This window comes from Clupea harengus, chromosome 4 (assembly GCF_900700415.2).
Source record: "Clupea harengus chromosome 4, Ch_v2.0.2, whole genome shotgun sequence".
Classification (NCBI taxonomy): Eukaryota; Metazoa; Chordata; class Actinopteri; order Clupeiformes; family Clupeidae; genus Clupea; species Clupea harengus.
This window is the reverse complement of record NC_045155.1, coordinates 24,102,263-24,129,813: the sequence shown is the minus strand read 5'-3', so window position 1 is coordinate 24,129,813 and position 27,551 is coordinate 24,102,263. Positions and strand designations below refer to the sequence as shown.

Here is a 27,551-nt window from a genome sequence, read left to right as displayed (position 1 = left end):
CACTCCAGCTCGGTCTCCCCTTGTTTCTTTCTGCATTTCCCACCGCAGGAACTAGTGGCCAGTTCTAGGGTGGCCCACACCTGTTCCCACCGCAGGAACTAGTGGGCAGTTCTAGTTCTAGGGTGGCCCTCACCTGTTCCCACCGGAGGAACTAGTGGCCAGTTCTAGGGTGGCCCTCACCTGTTCCCACCGCAGGAACTAGTGGGCAGTTCTAGGGTGGCCCTCACCTGTTCCCACCGCAGGAACTAGTGGGCAGTTCTAGTTCTAGGGTGGCCCTCACCTGTTCCCACCGGAGGAACTAGTGGCCAGTTCTAGGGTGGCCCTCACCTGTTCCCACCGCAGGAACTAGTGGGCAGTTCTAGGGTGGCCCACACCTGTTCCCACCGCAGGAACTAGTGGGCAGTTCTAGTTCTAGGGTGGCCCTCACCTGTTCCCACCGGAGGAACTAGTGGCCAGTTCTAGTTCTAGGGTGGCCCTCACCTGTTCCCACCGCAGGAACTAGTGGGCAGTTCTAGGGTGGCCCTCACCTGTTCCCACCGCAGGAACTAGTGGGCAGTTCTAGTTCTAGGGTGGCCCTCACCTGTTCCCACCGGAGGAACTAGTGGCCAGTTCTAGTTCTAGGGTGGCCCTCACCTGTTCCCACCGGAGGAACTAGTGGCCAGTTCTAGTTCTAGGGTGGCCCTCACCTGTTCCCACCGGAGGAACTAGTGGCCAGTTCTAGGGTGGCCCTCACCTGTTCCCACCGCAGGAACTAGTGGGCAGTTCTAGGGTGGCCCTCACCTGTTCCCACCGCAGGAACTAGTGGGCAGTTCTAGGGTGGCCCTCACCTGTTCCCACCGCAGGAACTAGTGGGCAGTTCTATGGTGGCCCTCACCTGTTCCCACCGCAGGAACTAGTGGCCCGTTCTAGTTCTAGGGTGGCCCACACCTGTTCCCACCGCAGGAACTAGTGGCCCGTTCTAGTTCTAGGGTGGCCCTCACCTGTTCCCACCGCAGGAACTAGTGGCCCGTTCTAGTTCTAGGGTGGCCCTCACCTGTTCCCACCGCAGGAACTAGTGGCCCGTTCTAGTTCTAGGGTGGCCCTCACCTGTTCCCACCAGAGGAACTAGTGGCCAGTTCTAGTTCTAGGGTGGCCCTCACCTGTTCCCACCGGAGGAACTAGTGGCCAGTTCTAGGGTGGCCCACACCTGTTCCCACCGCAGGAACTAGTGGCCAGTTCTAGGGTGGCCCTCACCTGTTCCCACCGCAGGAACTAGTGGCCCGTTCTAGTTCTAGGGTGGCCCTCACCTGTTCCCACCGCAGGAACTAGTGGGCAGTTCTAGGGTGGCCCTCACCTGTTCCCACCGGAGGAACTAGTGGCCAGTTCTAGGGTGGCCCTCACCTGTTCCCACCGGAGGAACTAGTGGCCCGTTCTAGTTCTAGGGTGGCCCTCACCTGTTCCCACCGCAGGAACTAGTGGCCCGTTCTAGTTCTAGGGTGGCCCTCACCTGTTCCCACCGCAGGAACTAGTGGGCAGTTCTAGTTCTAGGGTGGCCCTCACCTGTTCCCACCGCAGGAACTAGTGGCCCGTTCTAGTTCTAGGGTGGCCCTCACCTGTTCCCACCGCAGGAACTAGTGGCCCGTTCTAGTTCTAGGGTGGCCCTCACCTGTTCCCACCGCAGGAACTAGTGGGCAGTTCTAGTTCTAGGGTGGCCCTCACCTGTTCCCACCGCAGGAACTAGTGGCCCGTTCTAGTTCTAGAGTGGCCCTCACCTGTTCCCACCGCAGGAACTAGTGGGCAGTTCTAGTTCTAGGGTGGCCCTCACCTGTTCCCACCGCAGGAACTAGTGGCCCGTTCTAGTTCTAGGGTGGCCCTCACCTGTTCCCACCGCAAGAACTAGTGGGCAGTTCTAGTTCTAGGGTGGCCCTCACCTGTTCCCACCGCAGGAACTAGTGGCCAGTTCTAGTTCTAGGGTGGCCCACACCTGTTTTGGTTCTGGCAGGCTGTGATACTTTTGAAAATGTAAATAACTTCAAACAGTGGCTCCAGGGTCACATTTATTTGTTGAAACTCAGCACAAGCCGTATGCTTTTCATATGTGTATTTATCTTTTAAAATCTCTATCAATTTATCCTACTATGAAAAGTATTATTTTACTTGTGCTGGAAAATATGCGCAAAAAAAACACTGAACCACAGTGATTAACCGTTTGGTCACTTGAGGTGTCCCGTGTGGTTTATGTCCTCCCCTAAAGCCACAGGTCACAGGTCACAGGTCACAGGTCATGACGAAGACTTTAGCATGTGAGTAGACCAGCTAATGAAGGGGGGGGAGTTCACGCTGTCCTACTGGTGCTGTAACTGAGAGACGTACATACCTGAACATTTCACTTATTTCAGGTACTTTTTAAACCGTCATTTTATTTTATTTTTAATGTCCCATGAGTTCCCATGAGTCCCTGCAGTGGAAAGATGCCTATTGTTCACCCTAATGCAGTCAGCTGATCAGCTGGTATGCAGTTCCCCCCATACAGTTCCAGTCAGCTGATCAGCTTGTATGCAGTTCCCCCCATACAGTTCCAGTCAGCTACTTGGCCAGATGATGTTGTTCTCAGTCCCCCGTGGTGTCAGGTGGATCTCACTTCACTTACACGTGCCATAATGTATTTGGGAAACCTTTTGGAAGTGCACAGAAAGAACTATCCTGTGAGTTCGCCTGCTTTATGTACTTTTCACTTTGAAGTTAAGTCTGGCCTACTTGCCCCTCACTATAATTACCTTATTTAGGGTCTAAGTTGGTTATCAAACTTTCAGGAGGAGCCCAGAGCTGAGACTGTCCCGCTGAAAGATTTATGTGGCAAATTGCTGCACTTTTGCAGTGTGAAAATGTTGAAGAGGCAAACTCGCACACTAGGGGCAATGTCTATAAAGAAAACAAATAAAAAACAAAAACAAAGCAACAACAACAACATGTACAAAGGGAGCAAAATGTTGCTTGGAGCCTTTCACATGAAAATAAAAAAAAAAATGTCAGCCTTACACAAGAATATATGGATGCTCATATGTGCAGTTTTAAACCTCAAGTATTCTTTTCAGAATAAAACAACAATTTCTTAGAAAAACATGCAATTAAGCTAGTCAGTATATTAGTAAGGGTGTAGGTGGAAAAATCTATTTTAGATTAGATGATCACCGTTATAAAAGCACAAGCAATCCACAGAACTCAGAATGGTAACATGCTAAGCTAACGTAAACAGAACTCAGAATGGTAACATGCTAAGCTAACGTAAACAGAACTCAGAATGGTAACATGCTAAGCTAACGTAAACAAAACTCAGAATGGTAACATGCTAAGCTAACGTAAACAGAACAATGAACATCTACGTATCACATACATAGAGGATGCTATTGAACAAAGAACAGCTTTTCTAACCAACATAGTAATCCATCATAGTTAGAACTTACCCTAATTTCCAGACTATTAAATGCGGTCTATACATTGATTTTGCAAAATTTCTGCAGCCCTGCGGTTAATACTTGGGTGTGTGCTATACATGGGAATACATCTTTTTCCATCTGGCAGTTTGTACCATGCCCAGTAACTGACATATAAAGGTTGAATGGGTCTCTCTCTCCCTGTTTCACATACGAAAAACAACATCTGCTACACATTTTCGATCACACTCAAGTCACATTCAGTCTTCCATAATGGTAAAGTATCTCTAGCTTCGAGAACCATCTGAACTGTTTGTAGTTGCTAGTGTGTGTAATGAACTCATGTTAATATGTGTGAATATGAACTCGTTAATATGAAGCTGCACAGGCACCCTGAGGGTCTCTCCCTTTTCTTATTATAATTTTATAAGTTAAATCGAGGAGACTATAACATCAGCTGGATAACTAGCTATCATTTCATGCAAATGGAACTCTTCCATTTAAACCATTTAAGGTTATTAAAACGTTTCCCCAGCTAGCTAGTTAGCTAGCATATAAACTAGATAGCAATAACAACCAGGAAATACAACACTAGCTGCAAAATTAAATTTCTCAAAATCAGTTCACCAATAAAAACGCAGTCGGGTTCCAAGTGATGTTAATTGGCTTCACATAAACATTAAACACTCCTGAGAGAAACAATAGGACACCCATGGAGCAAGGGCTTACACTGATATCAATGTAATGTTAGCCAATGAGGGGGAGAAGTCCCCCCTCCCCCTTGCCCTTCGCAAACATGTTCATTTAATCATTGCAGTTGAGTTGAAAATCTGGCCAAGAGTGTTATCTAGCAAGTTTTCTAACGTTACCCATATACCTGGCCATACAGCCATCTCAGCCCTGAACTAACGAGCCAATATCTTTGCAAAGGCAAACAGCAAGCAGGCGTAGTCAGAGACATAATAGGTCTCTGGTGTATCACAACAAAGACAAAGCAAGAGAACAAGAGTGAGTTAGCTGGCTTTCATCGCCGTTGTTTCTAATGCACATAGTAGCAGTATTGGTGATTGGCATGCCTGTAGCCTGTGGCAGTATTGGTGATTGACATGCCTGTAGCCTGTGGCAGTATTGGTGATTGGCATGCCTGTGGCAGTATTGGTGATTGGCATGCCTGTAGCAGTATTGGTGATTGGCATGCCTGTGGCAGTATTGGTGATTGGCATGCCTGTGGCAGTATTGGTGATTGATCCGTGGATGTGTCAGTCACTCTACTGCATGACCATGTACCTGCAACATTCATTTGAAGCTCTTTAAGGTAAAATCGTTACATACTGTTGTTTTAACTTTGATTGTGCTTGTCAAGATAGCTGGTTAGTCTTCAATTGAGTCCAGTTGTATTTAGTTCCACAGTGCCATGAGCAATAACTACTGCTTCACTAGGCCAAAGGCCCCAATTAGGCCAATAGTGATTGAGAGGCAGTGTGTGGAAGGGTGGATAGTGATTGACAGGCAGTGTGTGGAAGGGTGGAAGTGTTCATGTTAGTGAAAACCAAGCGGTGCTCACGGCAAATAGCTCAAGGTTTCGTATTTCTTAGATTTGTTTGAGACAAAAAACCGCCTTCCTGCCTTTTTAAACATGAAAACCCTTTCTTTCACGTCTGCTCTCTCCTCAACCTGCTCTCTCTTTCACATCTGCTCTCTTCACACCCTGCGGTCTCTGTTCCTCTCAGGTTGTGTACTTCCACACGGCCCTGCTCCTGCCCTGTGTGGTGGCGGTGGTGGAGCTGGTGTCCCTCGGCTCCCAGCATGCAATAGGCCGTGGCTTCGGAATCCTCCAGCTCTTCTCTGGGGCTTCAGAAACTCCACTGCTGTCTGGAAGCCAAAGGTTTGGATGGTTGATACTATTGTAGATGCATTATGTCCACATTACTGAAACTAGGCCAAAAGGCCACATGTCGTCTGTTTCCACTAGCCCACACAATCTGCATCTACCTGCCTGGAAGTTTTAACATCCATTCTCAATTTTTCATGTGAAAGTTCACACCTTCCGTTTTAATTGGCTGTCAGATCTGTTCTTAGAATACCCCAACTTACTAGTTTGTCTCTATTGACATTGTGTGTCTGATCTCGTTCTCACATTGTCACAAGTCACATGTTGTTTTTCTCCCAGGATGCCTTTCTACGGTGGGACGCCTCGTGCCTTGCTCACTCCCGGTTTTCGAGACGTTGAACGTGAGTGTCTCGACCCATACCACACAACTCCTGTTTTCTCATCCTCTCTCACACACACACCACACACACCACACACCACACAGCTCCTGTTTTCTCATCCTCACACACACACGCACACACACACACACACACACACACACACCCACACACACACCACACAACTCCTGTTTTCTCAGCCTCTCACACACACACACCACACACCAAACAGCTCCTGTTTTCTCATCCTCACACACACACGCACACACACACACACACACCACACAACTCCTGTTTTCTCAGCCTCTCACACACACACACCACACACACCACACAGCTCCTGTTTTCTCATCCTCACACACACACGCACACACACACACACACACACACACACACACCCACACACACACCACACAACTCCTGTTTTCTCAGCCTCTCTCACACACACACACACACACACACACACACACACACACTACACTACAAAACTCCTGTTTTCTAAGCCTCTCATTTCTCTTGTAATTCAATTCAGTTTAATTTATATAGCGCTTTCCAGAGGTTACTATTACAGCTTAGTGTGTATACAGTGTGCTCATAAGGTTACTATTACAGCTTATACAGTGTGCTCATAAGGTTACTATTACAGCTTAGTGGGTATACAGTGTGCTCATAAGGTTACTATTACAGCTTAGTGTGTATACAGTGTGCTCATAAGGTTACTATTACAGCTTATACAGTGTGCTCATAAGGTTACTATTACAGCTTAGTGGGTATAGTGTGCTCATAAGGTTACTATTACAGCTTAGTGGGTATACAGTGTGCTCATAAGGTTACTATTACAGCTTAGTGGGTATACAGTATTCATAAGGTTACTATAACAGCTTAGTGGGTATACAGTGTCCTCATAAGGTTACTATTACAGCTTAGTGGGTATAGTGTGCTCATAAGGTTACTATTACAGCTTAGTGGGTATACAGTGTTCATAAGGTTACTATTACAGCTTAGTGGGTATACAGTGTGCTCATAAGGTTACTATTACAGCTTAGTGGGTATACAGTGTGCTCATAAGGTTACTATTACAGCTTAGTGGGTATACAGTATTCATAAGGTTACTATAACAGCTTAGTGGGTATACAGTGTCCTCATAAGGTTACTATTACAGCTTAGTGGGTATAGTGTCCTCATAAGGTTACTATAACAGCTTAGTGGGTATAGTGTCCTCATAAGGTTACTATTACAGCTTAGTGTGTATAGTGTGCTCATAAGGTTACTATTTTAAGGATAAGCTGAGCAATGAAGCAGAAAACTATATCAATGATGGCTGTGTTTATATTAGGGGTTAATAGGCTGGAACACAGTGTGTGTCATAAACAGAGATGCATTTGTGCTTAATTATAGGCTGCTGTAAGCAAGGGGTGTCTGCAGATACATCAGGTTCAAAGACTGCAGCATATGGAGTTACAATAGTTTCAAAATTCACAAATAAATATCATGAGATTCACGATAAATACATCCAGACAGGAAAGCACTGCAGTAGTGTAGTCGCAAGGCAACATTGTGTAGATGAAAACATGTCTTTGAGATCTGTTTGGTGTGTGAATCGAATGAGAGGTCTTGATCATTGAGAGTCCGGCACGCAAGTGCTTCCCTAGACCAGGGGTTTTCCACTGGTTTTGTCCCAGGGACCACCATTCTGACTAGAAAGTAATTTGCGGCCCATTGATGGGCCTGCGCCCGCGTGCGTGCGTGTTTGTTCTCTCCTCGGCCACAGATGGAACCTTAGCTTCTCTCCTCGGCCAGAGATGGAACCTTAGCTTCTCTCCTTAGCCAGAGATGGAACCTTAGCTTCTCTCCTCGGCCAGAGATGGAACCTTAGCTTCTCTCCTTAGCCAGAGATGGAACCTTAGCTTCTCTCCTTAGCCAGAGATGGAACCTTAGCTTCTCTCCTTAGCCAGAGATGGAATGCATTTATAGGCAGAGGTTACCTGGTTACCTTTTGTATGCTGTGAGCAATATGTTTTTGGACCTGTCAAGAAAGAGCATGTTTAGAACTCAATACATTGAGTAAAGCTTTAGAGGGTCCTAAAATGCTTATGAAAATGGTGCATCAAAATTCAGAGAAGATGGACAAAACAGATGCCTACTTCCTAAAGTCCTCCAATATCAGGATCAAATGGAAAATCTGAAATATTCAAATATCAGGATCAAATATGAAATCTAATAAATATTCCGACTGCACTCCAAATCCATGAATGCTCCACTGAAAGCAAGCTTTATCAAAATCCAAAATCTGTTTTGTGGACAGCCCTAAACATGAGCTAAATTGATATTGAAGGTCCTTTCCTTTTCTTTCTTCTACTTTCGTCTCCTCTCCCTCCATCTTATCTCCTCTCTTCTCCAACGCTGTTGTCTGTCCCCCTCTCCTTTATTCTACTCCTGTATCCTTTTCCTTTTCTCTCCTCACCTCTCTTTTGCTCGTACAGCAGTGATTCAGGATGCATTTGGGGCACTGCCACTTTCTCCCTCTACGCTCCTCTCCCTCTCCCCTCTCCCTCTCCTCTATCCGCTCCTCTCCCTCTCTCCGCTCCTCTCTCCCCTCCCCTCCCCTCTCCCTCTCTTCTCTCTCCTTCTCCCTCTCCTCTCTCCCCTCCCTCTCCCTCTCCCTCTCCCTCTCCTCTCTTCTCTCTCCCCTCCCTCTCCTCTCTCCCTCCATCTCTCCGCTCCTCTCCTCTCTCCCCCCTCTCCCTCTCCTCTCTCCCCTCCTCTCTCCCTCTCTCTTGTGAGGGTTAGTCTTATGCCTAACTCTAGGTCCAAGCCCTCTGCTTGCCAGATGCTGAAGCCAGCCACTCGTGCCAGACTCCCGTACTTCATCTGTCCATGTTTGCCCTTCATTCATGTACTTGCAGCATCTGTTGAACGTTCTCAATGTGCTCGTGAGTTGTTTACTAATGCTTATGGATGGACCATGGGCTGCGTAACATGAGATACTGGAGGCTAAGACTAGGGTTAAGGTTGAGCCTCAGGTCAAGGTTGAGCCTCATGTTAAGGTTGAGCCTAAGCCCTGCTCTTGTATAGATGGTGGGCTGTGCAACATGAGATGCTCTTGTAGAGATGGTGGGTTAGGGTTAGGGTTAACCTCTGCAACATGAGATGCCTGCCTGTGGACAGACCCCAAGCGGCTCATGAGGTGTGTGTGTGTGTGTGTGTGTGTGTGTGTTTGTGTTTGGACAGACCCCAAGCGGCTCCCCCACGCATCTCTGTGTGCACGTAGAGATGTTCCCATGGCAGGCAAACTCATTACTCCACTGCATTCCACTGATGCACGTGTGTGTGTGTGTGTGTGTGTGGATACTGAACGTGTGTGTGTGCTTATGTATGTTGGTTCGGTCATGCTTGGGAAATGAAAATAGGTTTCTTGAGGACCACGGTGCAACATTGAACATTGAAAACACAATATATATAATCTAAAAGTACTAGGTAGTTTAAAAAAAGTAAACTTTAAGGACTTCATTTGTAAGACACCGTACACATTTTGGTCAAAGATACACACAGTTTAATGCAGTGGACACAATTTTCACAAAAACTCAGACAGGCACTTCTGACACAGATGGATGACAGGGTTATTTTGTGTTTGTGTGCGTGTGTGTGTTTGTGTGTGTGTGTGCAGTGAACGGGCTCTTGACAGTGATGGACGGTGTTCAGCTCCTCTACACCCTCCAACCCCATCCTGCCCTCCTTCCCATCATGCACCTCTTCCCTCAGAATACTTTGGTGTCGGATCATACGAGCATCCCTGGGCTAATGCAGATGTCAGACAACACAGGTATGAACACACACACACACACACACACACACACACACACACACACACACACACACACACACACTAAGATAGTGTCGGATCATATGAGCATCCCTGGGCTAATGCAGATGTCTGACAACACAGGTATGAACACCCCCCCCAACCTAACACACTCATACACACACACACACACACACACACACACACACACACACACACACACACACACACACACACACACACACACACACACACACTAAGATGCTATAGGCCTATGTTTCCACATTTAACAATGCAATGAAAAAGTATAAATAAAGAATAAAAATGTGCAGACAAAATATTTAGCAGCTCGCCTTTATTGATAGCCAACATTTAGGAAAAAACTAAAACAAATATCCGAACCATTGATGTTGAAAACTGAATACCTACCCAATGAACAAATATTTGAAAAGCCGCATTTTGGGGTCCAGCCCTATGACTTGCTAAGTTACCTTACTGACAACAGTGTTGTTAACATTAAAGCAACATTATATAACAATTTTACTTTAAAATAACAGCGTCACAAATATTTTGATCGTACACTGACTGTGTGTGTGTGTGTGTGTGAGTGTGTGTGAGTGTGAGTGTGTGTGTGTATGTGTGTGTGTATATGTGTGTGTATAATATGGCCCTGACGTTAGTTGTAGTGTCCCACGGATATCTGGAGAACAACGATAATCTGACAGCAGAGTGAACATCCCTGCAAATGTTCTCTGCGTATCTGCGTAACCTTATTGGTGTCGTATCTGCGTAACGTTATTGGTGTCGTATCTGCGTAACCTTATTGGTGTCGTATCTGCGTAACCTTATTGGTGTCGTATCTGCGTAACCTTATTGGTGTCGTATCTGCGTAACCTTATTGGTGTCGTATCTGCGTAACCTTATTGGTGTCATCTTTGTCTCATGGATATTTATGGTTTGTTTGGATACCAAAATTCATCTACCTCAGTCTGGTTTCAGGCTAGCATGCAAATAAATAAAGGTGTCTCATGCCAGAAGCGAAACAGGGCTATTGGCCCAGCAGTGGAAACAGGGCTATTGTTTCTGCTCATGGTGGAAGGGGAGCCACCGCTCACTTCTGCCTGCAGGGGGAGCCTGGGATGACTGTTTTAACTGCTTTAGACTCCTAGTCGTGGGTTTGTATCAGTGCACTCTGTGTGTGTGTGTGTGTGTGTTAGTGTGTGTGTGCACAGGACAGCATGATTCAGAGAGGCTTGTATTCCTCTCGTGGGTGCTTTCGTTTTCCTGTAGTAAATATAATTGTCACTTCACAGCAGACCCAGAGGAGTTATGCAAGAGGAGCTCAGGAGTTGAGCGTTACTCAGGAGGGGCAGGGAAGGGGTGTCTGTTCCCGGCTCAGGCTCAGGCTCAGGGACATGATGGAAAAGCAACTCTTTCACTTTGTTTCCAGTGATGCTGTTTAATTACTCATTCGTGCTGTAGCATTGGATCCACTGGGGGGAAACGAAGGATGGGAAAGGGGATGGGTGGTGGAGTTCTGTGACTGATTTGTGTCAGGATGAGGGTTGGTAGCCAAGGTTACAGTGGAGTTCTGTGACTGATTTGTGTCAGGATGAGGGTTGGTAGCCAAGGTTACAGTGGAGTTCTGTGACTGATTTGTGTTAGGATGAGGGTTGGTAGCCAAGTTTACAGTGGAGTTCTGTGACTGATTTGTGTCAGGATGAGGGTTGGTAGCCAAGGTTACAGTGGAGTTCTGTGACTGATTTGTGTCAGGATGAGGGTTGGTAGCCAAGGTTACAGTGGAGTTCTGTGACTGATTTGTGTCAGGATGAGGGTTGGTAGCCAAGGTTATAGTGGAGTTCTGTGACTGATTTGTGTTAGGATGAGGGTTGGTAGCCAAGGTTACAGTGGAGTTCTGTAACGTAACTTTCTCCTGCTTGGTGTTGCCATTGTCAGACACTAGAGCAGTTGCCATGGTGACTGTCTGGAGATCCATTGATACAGAAATAGCAGAATAAATGAAAGTAAATGTATGTGAAGGGCAGACTGGTTTTATATAATGCATACACATCTGTGATGTGCTGAGCAACGACTTGGGACACTCAGTCAGAGAAAGAAGAGACAGGGAGCAGAAGTCTGACAAACTCTAGATCCTCTTTGCAGTGGATAAAACCAAAGTTGATTAGAGTGCTAAATGAAATGAATCTCATCCCCAGCTTTGTGGAATATATATTGATGATTGATATATTTTCTCCCCTTTCCCTCATTACTTTCCTGTCTGTTAATCCTCCATCTGTGTGTGTGTGTGTGTGTGTGTGTGTGTGTGTGTGTGTGTGTGTGTGTGTGTGTGTGTGTGTGTGTGTGTGTGTGTGTGGGGGGGGGGGGGGTGTGTGTGAGAGAGAGAGAGAGAGAGAGAGAGAGAGAGAGAGAGAGAGAGAGAGAGAGAGAGAGAGAGAGAGACCTTCTTACTCTGTGCCCTCAGCCACAAGACGGCTTTGTTTTATCTGGCAGGGCCCTGATGGTGTAGAGTGTAGATCATCTCTCGTGGGCATCTGGGTAGCATAAATATGCCTCTAGATCTGGGCTGCTGTATCTGTGTTGGGTAAGACTGGGCTGCTGTATCTGTGTTGGGTAAGGTTAGGCTGCTGTATCTGTGTTGGGTAAGGTTGGGTTAGGCTGCTGTATCTGTGTTGGGTAAGGTTAGGCTGCTGTATCTGTGTTGGGTAAGGTTGGGTTAGGCTGCTGTATCTGTGTTGGGTAAGGTTAGGCTGCTGTATCTGTGTTGGGTAAGGTTGGGTTAGGCTGCTGTATCTGTGTTGGGTAAGGTTAGGCTGCTGTATCTGTGTTGGGTAAGGTTGGGTTAGGCTGCTGTATCTGTGTTGGGTAAGGTTAGGCTGCTGTATCTGTGTTGGGTAAGGTTGGGTTAGGCTGCTGTATCTGTGTTGGGTAAGGTTAGGCTGCTGTACCTGTGTTGGGTAAGGTTGGGTTAGGCTGCTGTATCTGTGTTGGGTAAGGTTAGGCTGCTGTATCTGTGTTGGGTAAGGTTGGGTTAGGCTGCTGTATCTGTGTTGGGTAAGGTTAGGCTGCTGTATCTGTGTTGGGTAAGGTTGGGTTAGGCTGCTGTATCTGTGTTGGGTAAGGTTAGGCTGCTGTATCTGTGTTGGGTAAGGTTGGGTTAGGCTGCTGTATCTGTGTTGGGTAAGGTTAGGCTGCTGTATCTGTGTTGGGTAAGGTTGGGTTAGGCTGCTGTATCTGTGTTGGGTAAGGTTAGGCTGCTGTATCTGTGTTGGGTAAGGTTGGGTTAGGCTGCTGTATCTGTGTTGGGTAAGGTTAGGCTGCTGTATCTGTGTTGGGTAAGGTTGGGTTAGGCTGCTGTATCTGTGTTGGGTAAGGTTAGGCTGCTGTACCTGTGTTGGGTAAGGTTGGGTTAGGCTGCTGTATCTGTGTTGGGTAAGGTTAGGCTGCTGTATCTGTGTTGGGTAAGGTTGGGTTAGGCTGCTGTATCTGTGTTGGGTAAGGTTAGGCTGCTGTATCTGTGTTGGGTAAGGTTAGGCTGCTGTATCTGTGTTGGGTAAGGTTGGGTTAGGCTGCTGTATCTGTGTTGGGTAAGGTTAGGCTGCTGTACCTGTGTTGGGTAAGGTTAGGCTGCTGTACCTGTGTTGGGGAGGGTAGGGCTGCTGTATCTGTGTTGGGTAGGGTAGGGCTGCTGTATCTGTGTTGGGTAGGGTAGGGTGCTGTATCTGTGTTGGGTAGGGTAGGGCTGCTGTATCTGTGTTGGGTAGGGTAGGGCTGCTGTATCTGTGTTGGGTAGGGTAGGGTGCTGTATCTGTGTTGGGTAGGCTTCATATGACTATGAACAGATCACTGTCTGTTTTTGCTGAGAGATGTGCATCTCGTGTGGAAAATAGGCTCTACTTGAAACTCAAAACAGCGAGGCTCGTGGGGACAGCTGCTCGGTCCAGTGACAGGTTGAATATGTCAGTCAAGACCTCAGCTAGCTGCCCAGCACAGGCCCTGAGCACGCGTCCGGGGATGCCATCAGGGCCAGCAGCCTTACGTGCATTAGTCCTGCTCTGTACAGCACACACACGTCGGTGGAGGAGAGTGTGAGGGGCTGGTGGTCTGTAGTGAGCACAGCCTTGATGGCCGCCTCCTAGTTTTCCCTGTCAAAGCTAGCATAAAAGCTGTTAAGCTCGTCAGGGAAGGAGGCATCGCTGTTTTGGGGGGTGGTGTTGGTGGGTTTGTAGTCCGTTATGGCCTGGATGCCTTGCCACATGAGTCGGGGGTCAGAGTTGTTCTTGAAGTGCTCCTCAATCCATAGCTTGTGGCAGTGCTTGGCCTTCTTGACGCCCCTCTTCAGGTCAGCCCTGGATGAACTGTATAGGTGCATGCAGGCAACAGCGTGTGCGTGTGTGCGTGTGCGTGCGTGTCTGTGTGTGTGTGGCAATGATGAAAGCCGTTGTTCTGACAGGCAGACTGAGGAGACTGATTTGTGAGTGGTGTTTCCCTGGCGCTGGCGTGGCACGACAGGCTGATCCGCAGCGGAAGCAGTTAAACATTCATGAAGACGAGGAGTGATAGATGTGTGCAGAGGAAGAGCGAGGGGCGAGGGGTGCTGTCTGGGCTGGGGCTGGATGTTTGAGAGTTATTCAAATCTTTTATTCAGCTCCTCATCTGATTCCTTGCTAAATGTTGGATTGTAGAGATGGTTACTCCAAAGCGGTACTAAAACCCCAGATGTCTGCATTGACAATACATGTGATGCTAGTAATGTGGTGCTAGTAATGTGATGCTAGTAATGTGATGCTAGTAATGTGATGCTAGTAATGTGATGCTAGTAATGTGGTGCCAATGAAGCCAGTACATGTGATGCTAGTAATGTGATGCTAGTAATGTGGTGCTAGTAATGTGATGCTAGTAATGTGGTGCTAGTAATGTGATGCTAGTAATGTGATGCTAGTAATGTGATGCTAGTAATGTGGTGCTAGTAATGTGGTGCCAATGAAGCAAGGCCTGGAGTGCTGTGGTAGAATCCATGGGTCTCAGCAGCAGGGATGGATTAACGAACGGGCCTACCGGGCCCAGGCCCAGGGGCCCATGAGCTCAGGGGGCCCCTAGGCCAGAGCCTCTGCGTGAAGTCGCTGTTATGTATCTCTTATTTGTGGTTGAAAAAGGTGTATTTTATTAATTTGCTAATGGCTTTAATTGAGTGTACCTGTGCTGTGTTAGAAAAAGCTAGATTAATGCGACAGTGATCAAGCATAACTTTTTGGGACTGCTCAGGATACCTTATGCTATATATCCCCTCAAAATGGCAAACCTGTCTCTCTCATGGTTTTCATCATTTTTAGGGGGAATCGTCAGTAGCAATCTATAACAAAATTATACTGTATGCTTATCTTACATACACTATAGAAACTATTAAAAAACAATTCAATTAAATTAATAATTTCTTATTTTCTTTGTTATTTTTGTCATATACAGATATGCAATGATGATTGCTGGGTAATATGTATCTTGTTGTCCAATGTCAAGTCTCTATTTGATCATGTGATGAGACGATACGATATAGCTAGTTTAGGCGCAGAATCTGAAAGTCAAGACTTACAAGCAGGCACAGTAGGCTACACCTGCCGGACGACGCCTTTCAAACATAAAAGTGGTGACAGGATAGCCAGCCCATTCAGCCTCTCCTGCCCCATGCTGCCCCTCAGGTAGGTCTTAATCCGTTTCAAGTTGGAAAAGAATCACTCGGCTGTTGCCCTGTCACATGTAATGTCAGAAACACGAAGGTGGATGTTACAGAGTAAACTTTGACCTGTTTACTTTCCCAATACAATAGCCAAAGTATCTAATTCGACCGTAAAATCCAACACATTGGTTGTGTTTGTGTGTGCGTGTGCGTGCGTGTTTTGCGGGCGCACAATTTTTTTTTTCGCACGGGGGGGGGGGCCTTCAAAATATCCAGGCCCAGGGGCCCGTGGTTTCTTAATCCGTCCATGCTCAGCAGGTGTTCGTAGGAAGCTGTTAAAGAGTTGCGGTGCTGTGGGTAGCCTTTTGGGTAGAGAGTGTTTGTGTGTGTGTGTGTGTCGGTCATCTTGTTATTCTTTGTTTATTGTGTGTGTGTTTGTGTGTGTGTTTGAATGCCAGTTGTTTTATTGTATCCTATGTGCAGTGTGTGTGTGTGTGTGTGTGTGTGTGTGTGTGTGTGTGTGTGTGTGTGTGTGAAAATGTTGATTGTCCTGTGGTGTCTCATACCCAGTGTGTGTGTGTGTGTGTGTGTGTGTAAATGTTAATTGTCCTGTGGTGTCTTATACCCAGTGTGTGTGTGTGTGTGTGTGTGTGTGTGTGTGTGTGTGTGTGTGTGTGTGTGTAAATGTTAATTGTCGTGTGGTGTCTTATACCCAGTGTGTGTGTGTGTGTGTGTATGTGTGTGTGTGTGTGTGTGTGTGTGTAAATGTTAATTGTCCTGTGGTGTCTTATACCCAGTGTGTGTGTGTGTGTGTGTGTGTGTGTCCTCAGCCTGTCTGCGTAAGCCGCGTGTGCTGAAGAGTGTGTCCTGTGGTGTCTCATACCCAGTGTGTGTGTGTGTGTGTGTCCTCAGCCTGCCTGCGTAAGCCGCGTGTGCTGAAGAGTGTGTCCTGCCTGCTGGACAGGCTGGTGCTGCTCCTCTCCCCCTCTCTGGAGCGCTTTGAGCAAGACCTGCTTCACCTGCTCACAGCAGACAGCCACAACACAGTAAGTCACGTCTCACACTAACCTGCTGTGTGTGTGTGTGTGTGTGTGTGTGTGTGTGTGTGTGTGTGTGTGTGTGTGTGCGTGTGTGTGCATGTTTGCATGTTTGTGTGTGCTTGCGTGTATGTGTGTGCGTGTGTGCGTGTGTGTGCGTGTGTGTGTGTGTGTGCGCGCGCTTGCACGTGTGTATATAAGTGTCTTTGCACCTGTATGCATGTGTGTGTGCGTGCGCGCGTGTGTGTATATAAGTGTCTTTGCACCTGTATGCGTGTGTGTGTGTGTGTGTGTGTGTGTGTGTGTGTGTGTGTGTGTGTGTGTGTGTGTGTGTGTGTGTGTGTAAGTGTCTTTGCACCTGTATGCATGTATGTGGAGTCCTTCCTAACAAGCCCACTGTTTACTGTGTGTGTCGGTCTGAGCAGAGACCAGCAGCTTCCCTCTTCCTCATTCTCTCTGCTCTCTCTCTCCCTCACACTCTTCCTCTCCCTCTCATTTCACCTCTATCTACACACACACACACACACACACACACACACACACACACACACACACACACACACACACTGTCTCTCTCTCTCCCGCTCATCTCCTGCTTACTCTTCCTGGGGTTTTCTATAGCGAAGCGTCAGTGCATGCAGAATCCTCTCTGCTGTTAGACAGGAGACACACACACACACACACACACACACACACACACACACACACACACACACACACACACACACACAGGACATGAGTAATGTAGAAAACTGTCAGTCATATGCGGCTTGTCTCAGGGTTCACTGATCATATCAATTAGGATGCATTCCCATTTCCTTTCTCTGCTCAGATCTGCTCTGACTTCTGGTGTCGTGTGTGTGTGTGTGTGTGTGTGTGTGTGTGTGTGTGTGTGTGCGAGAGACTCCGCTCTGACTTGTGTCGGGTGTTTGTGAGTGTGTGAGACTTGCCTCACCACATCAGCTGTGTTGTTGTGTTTCAGATCTCTATGTAGCATGTAGCATGTAAGAATGAGAACTCATCTCATCTCTTCACACAGCCTAGGGTCAGGGTCAGGGTTGGGGTTAAGGGTCAAGGGTCAGTGTAGTCAGTGTAACTCCATCTCCTCACCATGTCTCCCTGTTGGTGCATTCCTTCCCCCTTGTTAGGCGGGTTAGGGTTAGCTGCAGACAGATGCACTCATGCAGATGCACTCATGTGCTTGGAATTATTTGAATGTTAATGTCAGTGAGACGTTAATGCCAACTGTGCCTCTAAGCAGGCGGCCAGTGTCAGAGCTCTGTTACAACGTTCACAGAGGCCTACTGATCATGTGCTGTTAGGCTTATTGATCATGTGCTGTTAGGCCTGTGTGTGTGTGTGTGTGTGTGTGTGTGTGTGTGTGTGTGTGTGTGTGTGTGTGTGTGTGATGACTATTGATCATGTGCTGTTAGGCCTGTTGAACATGTCGTGTGTGTGTTTGTGTGTGTGTGTGTATGTGTGTGTGTGTGTGTTGACTACTGATCATGTGACTGCTGCTACACACTGATCATGTGACTGCTGTTGTATTCGTATACTTATGACCTCTCGTGCTTTTAGCTGTGTGTGTGTGTGTTTGTGTGTGTGTGTGTGTGTGTGTGTGTGCTTGTGCAGTTGTTCTGCGGTAAGTTTCTGTGTGTGTGTGTGTTTTTGTATTGGTAGCAATAATTTAGCAGAACAAAACAACCCTCAATGGAGGACAATCATTTGGGGTTTGGGAATCTGGCTGTGCATATGATATCTTCCTAGAGTGAATGTCCTTTTGAATGGTTTGGTGTTCATAGTGTCGTCCTGAAAGGCCAAGTGCACAGAAGCCCCGCTGTAGACCCGGTTGGACAGGCGGCCGCGCTCCAGTAATGATGAGGGGCGCAGGGCCAGGGCAGGCTGTGACTCATCCTTCAGTACAACGGCAGAAACCACTACAGCATACTGTGAAACAGCTTGAAGTGTTGTCCTCATTAGATCCAGACATACACGCACACACACACACACCCACACCCACACACACTCACACTCTTTCTGTCTCTCTTTCACAAACACTCTTCAGCTGCCACATGCACAGCAGCCTTGCCAAGTGTCTGTAGGGCTCCAGGCGGGGTCAGAGCCAACCAGTGCAGAGTAGGGGCGGGTCTGTAGGGCTCCAGGCGGGGTCAGAGCCAACCAGAGCAGAGTAGGGGCAGGTCTTTGCAGAACAGGAGGCGTTTCTAGGGACTCTGTGGTCCCAAGCAAAAGTCTGAGCATTGGACCCCTAACACACGCACACACACACACACACACACAAAAACACACACACACTCGTCTACACATCACGTCTTTACCTCCCTTGCCGCAGAAAGCAGGTGGGACGCATGCACACACACACACAGACACACACAGACCTGTTACATGTCAGGTGGGACGCATGCAAACACACACACACACACACACACACACAGACCTGCTACATGTCGGATGTTACGCATGCAAACACACACACACACACACACACACACACACACACACACACACACAGATCTGCTACATGTCAGGTGTTACGCATACACACACACACACACACACACACACACACACACACACACACACGCACACACACACACACACACAGACAGACAGACCGGCTACATGTCAGGTGGCACGAATGTAATTTTTTGGTGGCACGTGACAGATTTGCCACTCTGGAGCCCTGTCCTGGCTGTGGTGTCGTGTGAGGTGCTAATTGGCTGCTGATTGGATGGGAGGCCTGAAATTAGACCTGGAAACAGGCTGGGACCTTCAGGTGTGACTCCTGACATGGCATCTCATTAAGCTATCTTTGAGGTGATGCTGACGTTAGTGTGTGTGAGTGTGTGTGTGAGTGAGTGCCTTCACCTTGCTCTTCCCATTTGATATTAAATAGTCATAATGAAAGGCATAAAATCTAAAACCAACACTCACTTTCTGCAGGAGTGCTGAGTGTAGTGATGTGTTTGTGAGTGGATTGAGCGTTTCAGGACATTTAATGTAGAGACGTTGAGCGATTAAAAAATGTATCTAATTAATGACATAATTTGTGATTAATGAGCCCAAATGAATAGCACATATCAATGTGCTGTCGGAAGCATTTCAAAATCCATCAGGATTTTCACATTTTCACATCGACGTGAAGTGACAAAGTAGACGAGCCTTGGCAGTGTGATGTTTACAACACATTAACTGCAAACAACAGATACTTCAATTAACTTTATTTAATGAACATATTTGGATTTCATGTTGGTTTTTTTACGGTCCAGACTTATTTGGGCTGGTAGTCTGACCCATAGGGCAGTCTAAGGCTATACAGTGTGATTCATCTGCGTTCATTTTTTCGACAAGCTATTTTTCAATCATTTATTTCATTGAAATGAACATGTTATTTTGCCAACCCTAGTTTAATGATTCTGTGTGTTTACCATACTGTGTGTTTACCATAAGGCACTTTGATGCTAGTAGTGTCGCCGGAGCGGAGGTGTTAAAAGCTGTTTATTCTCAGGCTCAGTTGGAACAGGTGCAGAGGAGTCATATATGGTGTTAGAAGGGAGACAGTATAGTGAAGCTGATGGAAGCTCTGCTGTAGTGAAGCTGATGGAAGCTCTGCTGTAGTGAAGCTGATTAAAGCCTCTCTGTAGTGAAGCTGATTAAAGCCTCTCTGTAGTGAAGCTGATTAAAGCTCTGCTGTAGTGAAGCTGATTAAAGCTCTGCTGTAGTGAAGCTGATTAAAGCCTCTCTGTAGTGAAGCTGATTAAAGCCTCTCTGTAGTGAAGCTGATTAAAGCCCCTCTGTAGTGAAGCTGATTAAAGCCTCTCTGTAGTGAAGCTGATTAAAGCTCTGCTGTAGTGAAGCTGATTAAAGCCTCTCTGTAGTGAAGCTGATTAAAGCCTCTCTGTAGTGAAGCTGATTAAAGCTCTGCTGTAGTGAAGCTGATTAAAGCCTCTCTGTAGTGAAGCTGATTAAAGCTCTGCTGTAGTGAAGCTGATTAAAGCCTCTCTGTAGTGAAGCTGATTAAAGCTCTGCTGTAGTGAAGCTGATTAAAGCCTCTCTGTAGTGAAGCTGATTAAAGCCCTGCTGTGGTGAAGCTGATGGAAGGTATGCTGTAGTGAAATTCAATAAATTGAAGCAGTGAAAAGAAATTATGTGTATTTCTCTCTATTCTTATCATGAGTCCACCTTAATCATTTTCTACTATAATGATATGCTATGGTGTACTAATAACACTGTCATATAATTATGAGTGCTTTGTTCTCCGCATCGCTGACACTACAAAAATGTACCACTCGCAAAAAAGCGCAAGACAGTCAATGCTCTGCTTTTTTTACGGTCCAGACTTATTTGGGCTGGTAAAATAGGGCAGTCTAAGGCTATACAGTGTGATTCATCTGCGTTCATTTTTTCGACAAGCTATTTTTCAATCATTTATTTCATTGAAATGAACATGTTATTTTGCCAACCCTAGTTTAATGATTCTGTGTGTTTACCATACTGTGTGTTTACCATAAGGCACTTTGATGCTAGTAGTGTCGCCGGAGCGGAGGTGTTAAAAGCTGTTTATTCTCAGGCTCAGTTGGAACAGGTGCAGAGGAGTCATATATGGTGTTAGAAGGGAGACAGTATAGTGAAGCTGATGGAAGCTCTGCTGTAGTGAAGCTGATGGAAGGTCTGCTGTAGTGAAGCTGATTAAAGCTCTGCTGTAGTGAAGCTGATTAAAGCCTCTCTGTAGTGAAGCTGATTAAAGCTCTGCTGTAGTGAAGCTGATTAAAGCCTCTCTGTAGTGAACCTGATTGAAGTTCTGCTGTAGTGAAGCTGATTAAAGCCTCTGCTGTAGTGAAGCTGATTAAAGCTCTGCTGTAGTGAAGCTGATTAAAGCCTCTCTGTAGTGAAGCTGATTAAAGCCCTGCTGTGGTGAAGCTGATGGAAGGTATGCTGTAGTGAAATTCAATAAATTGAAGCAGTGAAAAGAAATTATGTGTATTTCTCTCTATTCTTATCATGAGTCCACCTTAATCATTTTCTACTATAATGATATGCTATGGTGTACTAATAACACTGTCATATAATTATGAGTGCTTTGTTCTCCGCATCGCTGACACTACAAAAATGTACCACTCGCAAAAAAGCGCAAGACAGTCAATGCTCGGCTGTGGCATGTGGTGTTTGCAATGAATGGCCCGAGAAGGTCTTGTGAATATATTATTCCTTGTCGGCTGAATCGGTAGCGCTCATACAAGAACTCATCATGATGGAATAACGGATCTTGGCGATCGCGAAGAACTCTCTCCCAATGAAACGCTAATCTAACTAATATCGCTCCTTGGTCAATGGGATCTCTCCTTTTTCCAGGGGTGTGGCAAGCTTATCCAGCTTCACTTAAATTAGCCTGCGCTGGAGCAGGTTCAAGTTTATTGATGTGTTGCTATGGTGATTTAGCCAAAGTTGCTTCGACGAACCGAAAAGAGGGACTAATATTATCTCATCCTCAAAATTATCTCGGTAACTCGCTAAACGAGGTACGACGAACGGGGCCCAGGTCCTTCCTCTTTCTTAGATTCTTTTGGATTCTAATTCAGTTTTCAGTTACTGCACCTCATTGTTATCATTGATCTGCACCTCCTCATTGTTATCATTGATCTTTAGGCATTTTATCACGGCCCATTTGTCACCACTCCTTCTCATTCCCCACTCATCAAAGTTTAAGTTTTGAAGTTAACATTTTGTGAGGGCTATTTCCATGTGGTGCTTGGGGCCTGATTGTAATTCCTAGTGCTCAGCCGTTTTAATGCACAAGTTCATGCCTGGCCACCTCTGCTCCTCTGATGAACTGAAGAAAGACCAAAGCATGTGATGAATTATTGATCTGGATGGATAATGTTGATGTATAATGTGGCTAGATCATTAATGAGAACGTGTGCTGTCTTTTGATTCAGGCATAGACGACTTTCGTTGGATTTCTGCTTGTTGTAGAAGGTTTTGATGCTTAGAATGGCCCAGTAGATTTATGTGGATTACTGGATATGGTATGGACTTGTACAGAACCTTAAAGCTGGTGTGTTACTTTTCTATCTTAATACTTGAAAGAGAGAACATCATACTGATTTGGTGTTTCAACTCGCTTCTCTCTACTGCTGTTGGGTGCATGGCAGAGTTCTTGGTCAAGTCTATAAGGAACAGAACTGATTAAATCACTCCTATTCCTCCGTCTGGTTTACCCCGACTCCTATTCCTCCGTCTGGTTTACCCCGACTCCTATTCCTCCGTCTGGTTTACCCCGACTCCTATTCCTCCGTCTGGTTTACCCCGACTCCTATTCCTCTGGCTGGTTTGGTGTCAGTGCGAACGGTTCACTGCTCATGCTGATGTCTGTCTGAGATTCTTTGCTCTGAACAAAGTGAATGAAGTTTCTAATGAAACAGGAACGTTGGTGGTTAATATTTGCCCTGCATATTTCAGGCCGTTATGTGTGTGAGCGGCTGTCTGCTGAGCCGTGCCTGCTGCCCCTAACTGCCTGTGGAGTAATGGGCCTCATTGGGAGAGCGGTGCGCTGCTGCGAGTGGGCTATCAGGGCTGCTTCTTCTGTGTGATGAATTGAAGCCGTTGCATCAGCGTGAGGAGGCGTGTGTTTTCATTCCTTTCTCCGAGCTGCAGGAGAAACTCATCTATTCCCACCCCTCCTCTGCCCTCCCCCTCGGCTCCCAGGGACCCCCGCCACTTGTAAAGGATCTGCCCTTAAAGGGGTGGAGAGGGGGCGGGGGGATCTGTAAATTGTAAACATCTGTACTGATGAGACGGGAGAGGGAAGGAAAAGGAGAGTCGCCGCCCAGCTTCCTCCTGTAGGTGTCAGTGTCTGTGTGACCCTGGGGAGGCCTTAAAGGGGTGGGGAGGGTCCCCTTAAAGGGGTGGGGGGGTGGAGGCCTTAAAGGGGTGGGGAGGGTCCCCTTAAAGGGGTGCCTGGGTGCTGCTCCGCACTGCTGCGGGTGATTCATGCTCACTGGAGCACTCCGCTCTCCCAGCCTCCACACACGCAGATGAAGCCTCCACACACCATTGATATGGTAATGGGCCTCTGGGTGTGGGAGGATGCAGAGAGGAATCATACGGAAGAGATAGAGATAGAGTGCAGAGAGGAATCATACGGAAGAGATAGAGATAGAGTGCAGAGAGGAATCATACGGAAGAGATAGAGTGCAGAGAGGAATCATACGGAAGAGATAGAGTGCAGAGAGAAAAAGATAGAGGAAAGCAACTTGTATAGAAAGTGTGCCATATATCAGGTGCTATCAAACTTAGCGGAGTCATTGACCTCTGTGATCTTTCTCCTCAGCAGCACCGGATCCAGGAGGGCCCTACTCTGATGGTCCAGGAGAGGAGGCTGCACGTAGGGGTCCATAACGGCTGGACCTTTCTGGACGGGCCCCAGGTGCTGGTGCTGGAGCTCGGGTCGACCGGGGGGCCTCGCGGACGCAGCGGCAGCTTCAGGCAAACCTCAGGGGGGGGGCTCAGGTGTGTGACCCCCATAAACCAACTGCTCCCCACCTCGTGTCCCTGCCTGCCTGTCCCCTGTGTGTCCCCTGTGTGTCCCCACCTCGTGTCCCTGCCTGCCTGTCCCCTGTGTGTCTCCTGTGTGTCCCCACCTCGTGTCCCTGTCTGCCTGTCCCCTGTGTGTCCCCACCTCGTGTCCCTGCCTGCCTGTCCCCTGTGTGTCTCCTGTGTGTGTCTCCCCACCTTGTGTCCCTGCCTGCCTGTCCCCTGTGTGTGTCTCCGACCCTGCAGAGGTCACTGATGCCCTCAGTAAGCGCACAGTAAAGCGCTTAGTTAGATACCCTCAGTCTCTCTGACTCCTAGATAGCATCGCTGTGTAACTGTCTCACAACTCTAACCCTAAACCTGTCTCACAACTCTAACCCTAACCTGTCTCACAACTCTAACCTAACCCTAGATAGCAGCTCTGTGTAACTGTCTCACAACCTGTCTCACAACTCTAACCTAACCCTAGATAGCAGCTCTTTGTAACTGTGTCACAACTCTAACCTAACCCTAGATAGCAGCTTTATAGTAAGGCTGGCTGATGACACCTACAATCAATACCAGAATGAATGATCACGTTGACTTCTGTAATAATCAAATGAATTATAATTGTAAAATACACTTCTCCTTGCTTTTCATTGTTTTTACTAAATCAGTCCTCTAGTCCTCGGGTTCCTGTAATGTATCGATCTGTGTATCTCTGAAAGCAACATTTCTGATGTCATTAGGAAGGTAAGCTTTGATTAGTTGTTATAGTTACAGGCGAGTTCCGAAACAGACCCAGAGCACGAAAGGCTGAATTGCTTATTTGGAACATATTGATAACATATTGAACATATTGAACATATTGATAACATATTGATATGAATACATTTGGCCAGCTAGAATGTCATAATGTTGATTAACCAATTAATCCAATGAATTGCGCCGTCCTGATTAGTATGTTTCCTTGTGAAAGGGGATGCTGTGGGGGAGGGGACACGTCTACTAACTCACTAGCTTCCTTCCAGGAGAAGCCGTCTGGACACCGAACCAACGCTTTTCTCCTTATCTAATGAGGACAGTCACAGACCTGAAGCTACACGTTTATGGGCCAGCATCCTCTTAATTGTTCCCTTATCTAATAAAGCTTAAATGATTTCTAACAAACCCTCCAAACCATAAACCAATCCACACATCTCTGCCTCCTTATCATGCCACACATGCCACTAGCCCACCTGACACCCTCCCTGCCCGCCCGCCCGCCCGCCCGCCCCCTAACTCTTGTTCCAGTTGCTTATCTAACCAACTGCTGAGTAAAACAGCGATGGCATGACCTAGCCTTGAACCACCATCATTTCCATCTCCCTGAACATCTCTTTATCTAATAACACACAGCCCTATCCAGTTCCGTCGCTCTGCCTCTCCCGGCGCAGACGAGGCCGTCCCTCTCTTATCAAATCCACACAGGAGAAGGGGATGTGAAGGTTGGCCAGCCACAGCACACAGCACACAACACACAGCACTGCCTGGAGTGTGATGCCAATGAGACCTTATAATCAAGCAGTCTAGGTGTCATGTTGTCGCTGTGTGAAGACTTTATGAGAACTGGATCACCTGCACAAATAGAGAACTGATGGGGTTTGGGCGCATTTCAAGGTGGACTTGAGTTTGTTTTCATAGGGGAATATCTGTTATGTGTTAAACCTTCACCAAGGGATATTTAGAGAAGCCTATCGAAATGTTTTTCATTGTAGCCTACATTTCCCAGAAGCATTCTGGCGATGCCACTTTGGTAACCAATAGAGGAAGTGTTTGAAACAATGGGTTCACCCGCCTGTCTTAGAGTTAGGATTAGCCTATGATTAACCCTGACCCTCACCCTTACTGACAGAGTGTCTGTAGAGAACCGTAGAGTTCGGCAACCAGTGGCTGTAGAGTTTAACTCTGAGCGACTGTAGAGTTTAACTCTGAGCGACTGTAGAGTTTAACTCTGGGCGACTGTAGAGTTTATTAACTCTGAGCGACTGTAGAGTTTAACTGAGCGACTGTAGAGTTTATTAACTCTGAGCGACTGTAGAGTTTAACTCTGAGCGACTGTAGAGTTTAACTCTGAGCAACTAGAGTTGAACTCTGAGCGACTGTAGAGTTTAACTCTGAGCGACTGTAGAGTTTAACTCTGGGCGACTGTAGAGTTTATTAACTCTGAGCGACTGTAGAGTTTAACTCTGAGCGTCTGTAGAGTTTAACTCTGAGCGTCTGTAGAGTTTAACTCTGAGCGACTGTAGAGTTTAACTCTGAGCGACTGCACAATTACTGCTCGGTGGCTTGACATCCTATTCTATACGTGACGATGTGCAGTGCTGCCAAACCCGTCTGCACTGGACAGAGTGGAGCGATGGGTTTTAATTTGTGCTAATTCTTGACATCTGTGCTCAGCAGGAGCGCTATCAGCATGGCAACACAGCTCTCCGAGTGGTGCTCACTCACACACTCTCACACAGGCGCACAGCCAAGTGTGACGCTGTGAACTAATTGAGAGTGAGAACACCTCACGCGTTTTTTTTTGTGGAGAAATTAGGAAATTATTAGGAAATTTTAAAAACATATTTGATATTCGATCATACAGTGCAGAGATGGGTTGAACATACAGTGTGACGGGAACGAGATGGGTCGATCAATGGCTTGGTCAATCTATGATGAAAATGTATTTGGTTGCTCATTCTATAATTTCATACTGATGTTTGTCTGTCTCCCTGTCTTGTCTCTCTCTCTCTCTCCATCCAGTTCGCCCTCTCCTGCGTTGATCCTGAGGGGGGGCGTAGAGTTGAAGATGGCCGTCCATCCAGCGTTCACCCTCATCTTCCAGCTGGAGTACGTCTTCTCCTCTCTGACTGCCTCTGAGGGAAGGGTAAGCAATGGAGGGATGAGAGGTGGAGGAGTGGAGAGATGGAGGGATAGAGGTATGAAGTGATGGAGGAGTGGAGGGATGGAGGGATGAAGGGAAAGAGAGATGGAGGAGTGGAGGGATGGAGGAGTGGAGGAGTGGAGGGATGAAGGGAAAGAGAGATGGAGGAGTGGAGGGATGGAGAGATGGAGGGTTAGAGGTATGAAGTGATGGAGGAGTGGAGGGATAGAGGTGTGAAAACAAATTATTCAAACTCCTCCCCTCTGGTAGACGCTACAGATCACTGTTCGCCAAAACCACAAAAACAGTTTCTTCCCCCTCGCCGTCTCACTACTGAACAACTAACCCACTGTAGCATATATATTTATATTTATATATTTATCCCTGCACTTCTCGCACTCTCCACTTCTTCTTTGCACTACTGTTGTGCAACATTTCACAGCTACTGTATATAGCCATTCCGCCTTGTACATACTTTCTTAAACTCCTTAGTCCATTGCACTGTTGCACTGTTTGTTTGTTTGTATTGTATTGTATTGTGTTGTATATTTTGTGTAAGCACACTGAGAGTCACTTTACCAAGTCAAATTCCTTGTTTGTGCAAACTTACTTGGCCAATAAAACCTGATTCTGATGATTCTGATTCTGAAGTGATGGAGAGATGGAGGGATAGAGAGATGGAGTGTACAACAGAATGGATGTGTGTGTGTGTGTGTGTAGATTACCTCTCGGTCCAAATGTTGATGAATCTGAATCAGTGTGTAAATCAGCCACCATGCGTGTGCTACTACCAGTGCTACCATGACCCCTGAACCCTGACCCTAATCCAGTGCTACCATGACCCCTGAACCCTGACCCTAACCCAGTGCTACCATGACCCCTGACCCTAACCCAGTACTACCATGAACCCTGACCCTAACCCAGTGCTACCATGACCCCTGAACCCTGACCCTAACCCAGT

At 46.9% G+C, this 27,551-nt stretch overlaps 1 protein-coding gene across 5 annotated transcripts in view; it reads left to right on the top strand.

Moving 5' to 3' along the window:
* The window catches only part of nphp4 (nephronophthisis 4), a 92,378-nt gene that overhangs the window by 15,606 nt on the left and 49,221 nt on the right, over positions 1-27,551 (top strand). For 4 of the 5 annotated variants that reach the window (XM_031566834.2, XM_031566833.2, XM_031566835.2 and 1 more), the window contains 6 exons: positions 5,144-5,298; positions 5,584-5,645; positions 9,289-9,444; positions 16,028-16,161; positions 23,501-23,679; positions 26,470-26,593. In XM_031566834.2, coding sequence (XP_031422694.1) covers positions 5,144-5,298; positions 5,584-5,645; positions 9,289-9,444; positions 16,028-16,161; positions 23,501-23,679; positions 26,470-26,593 — 810 coding nt within the window. The remainder of the gene's footprint in view (positions 1-5,143; positions 5,299-5,583; positions 5,646-9,288; positions 9,445-16,027; positions 16,162-23,500; positions 23,680-26,469; positions 26,594-27,551) is intronic. The other variant, XM_031566836.2, reaches the window with a different exon arrangement.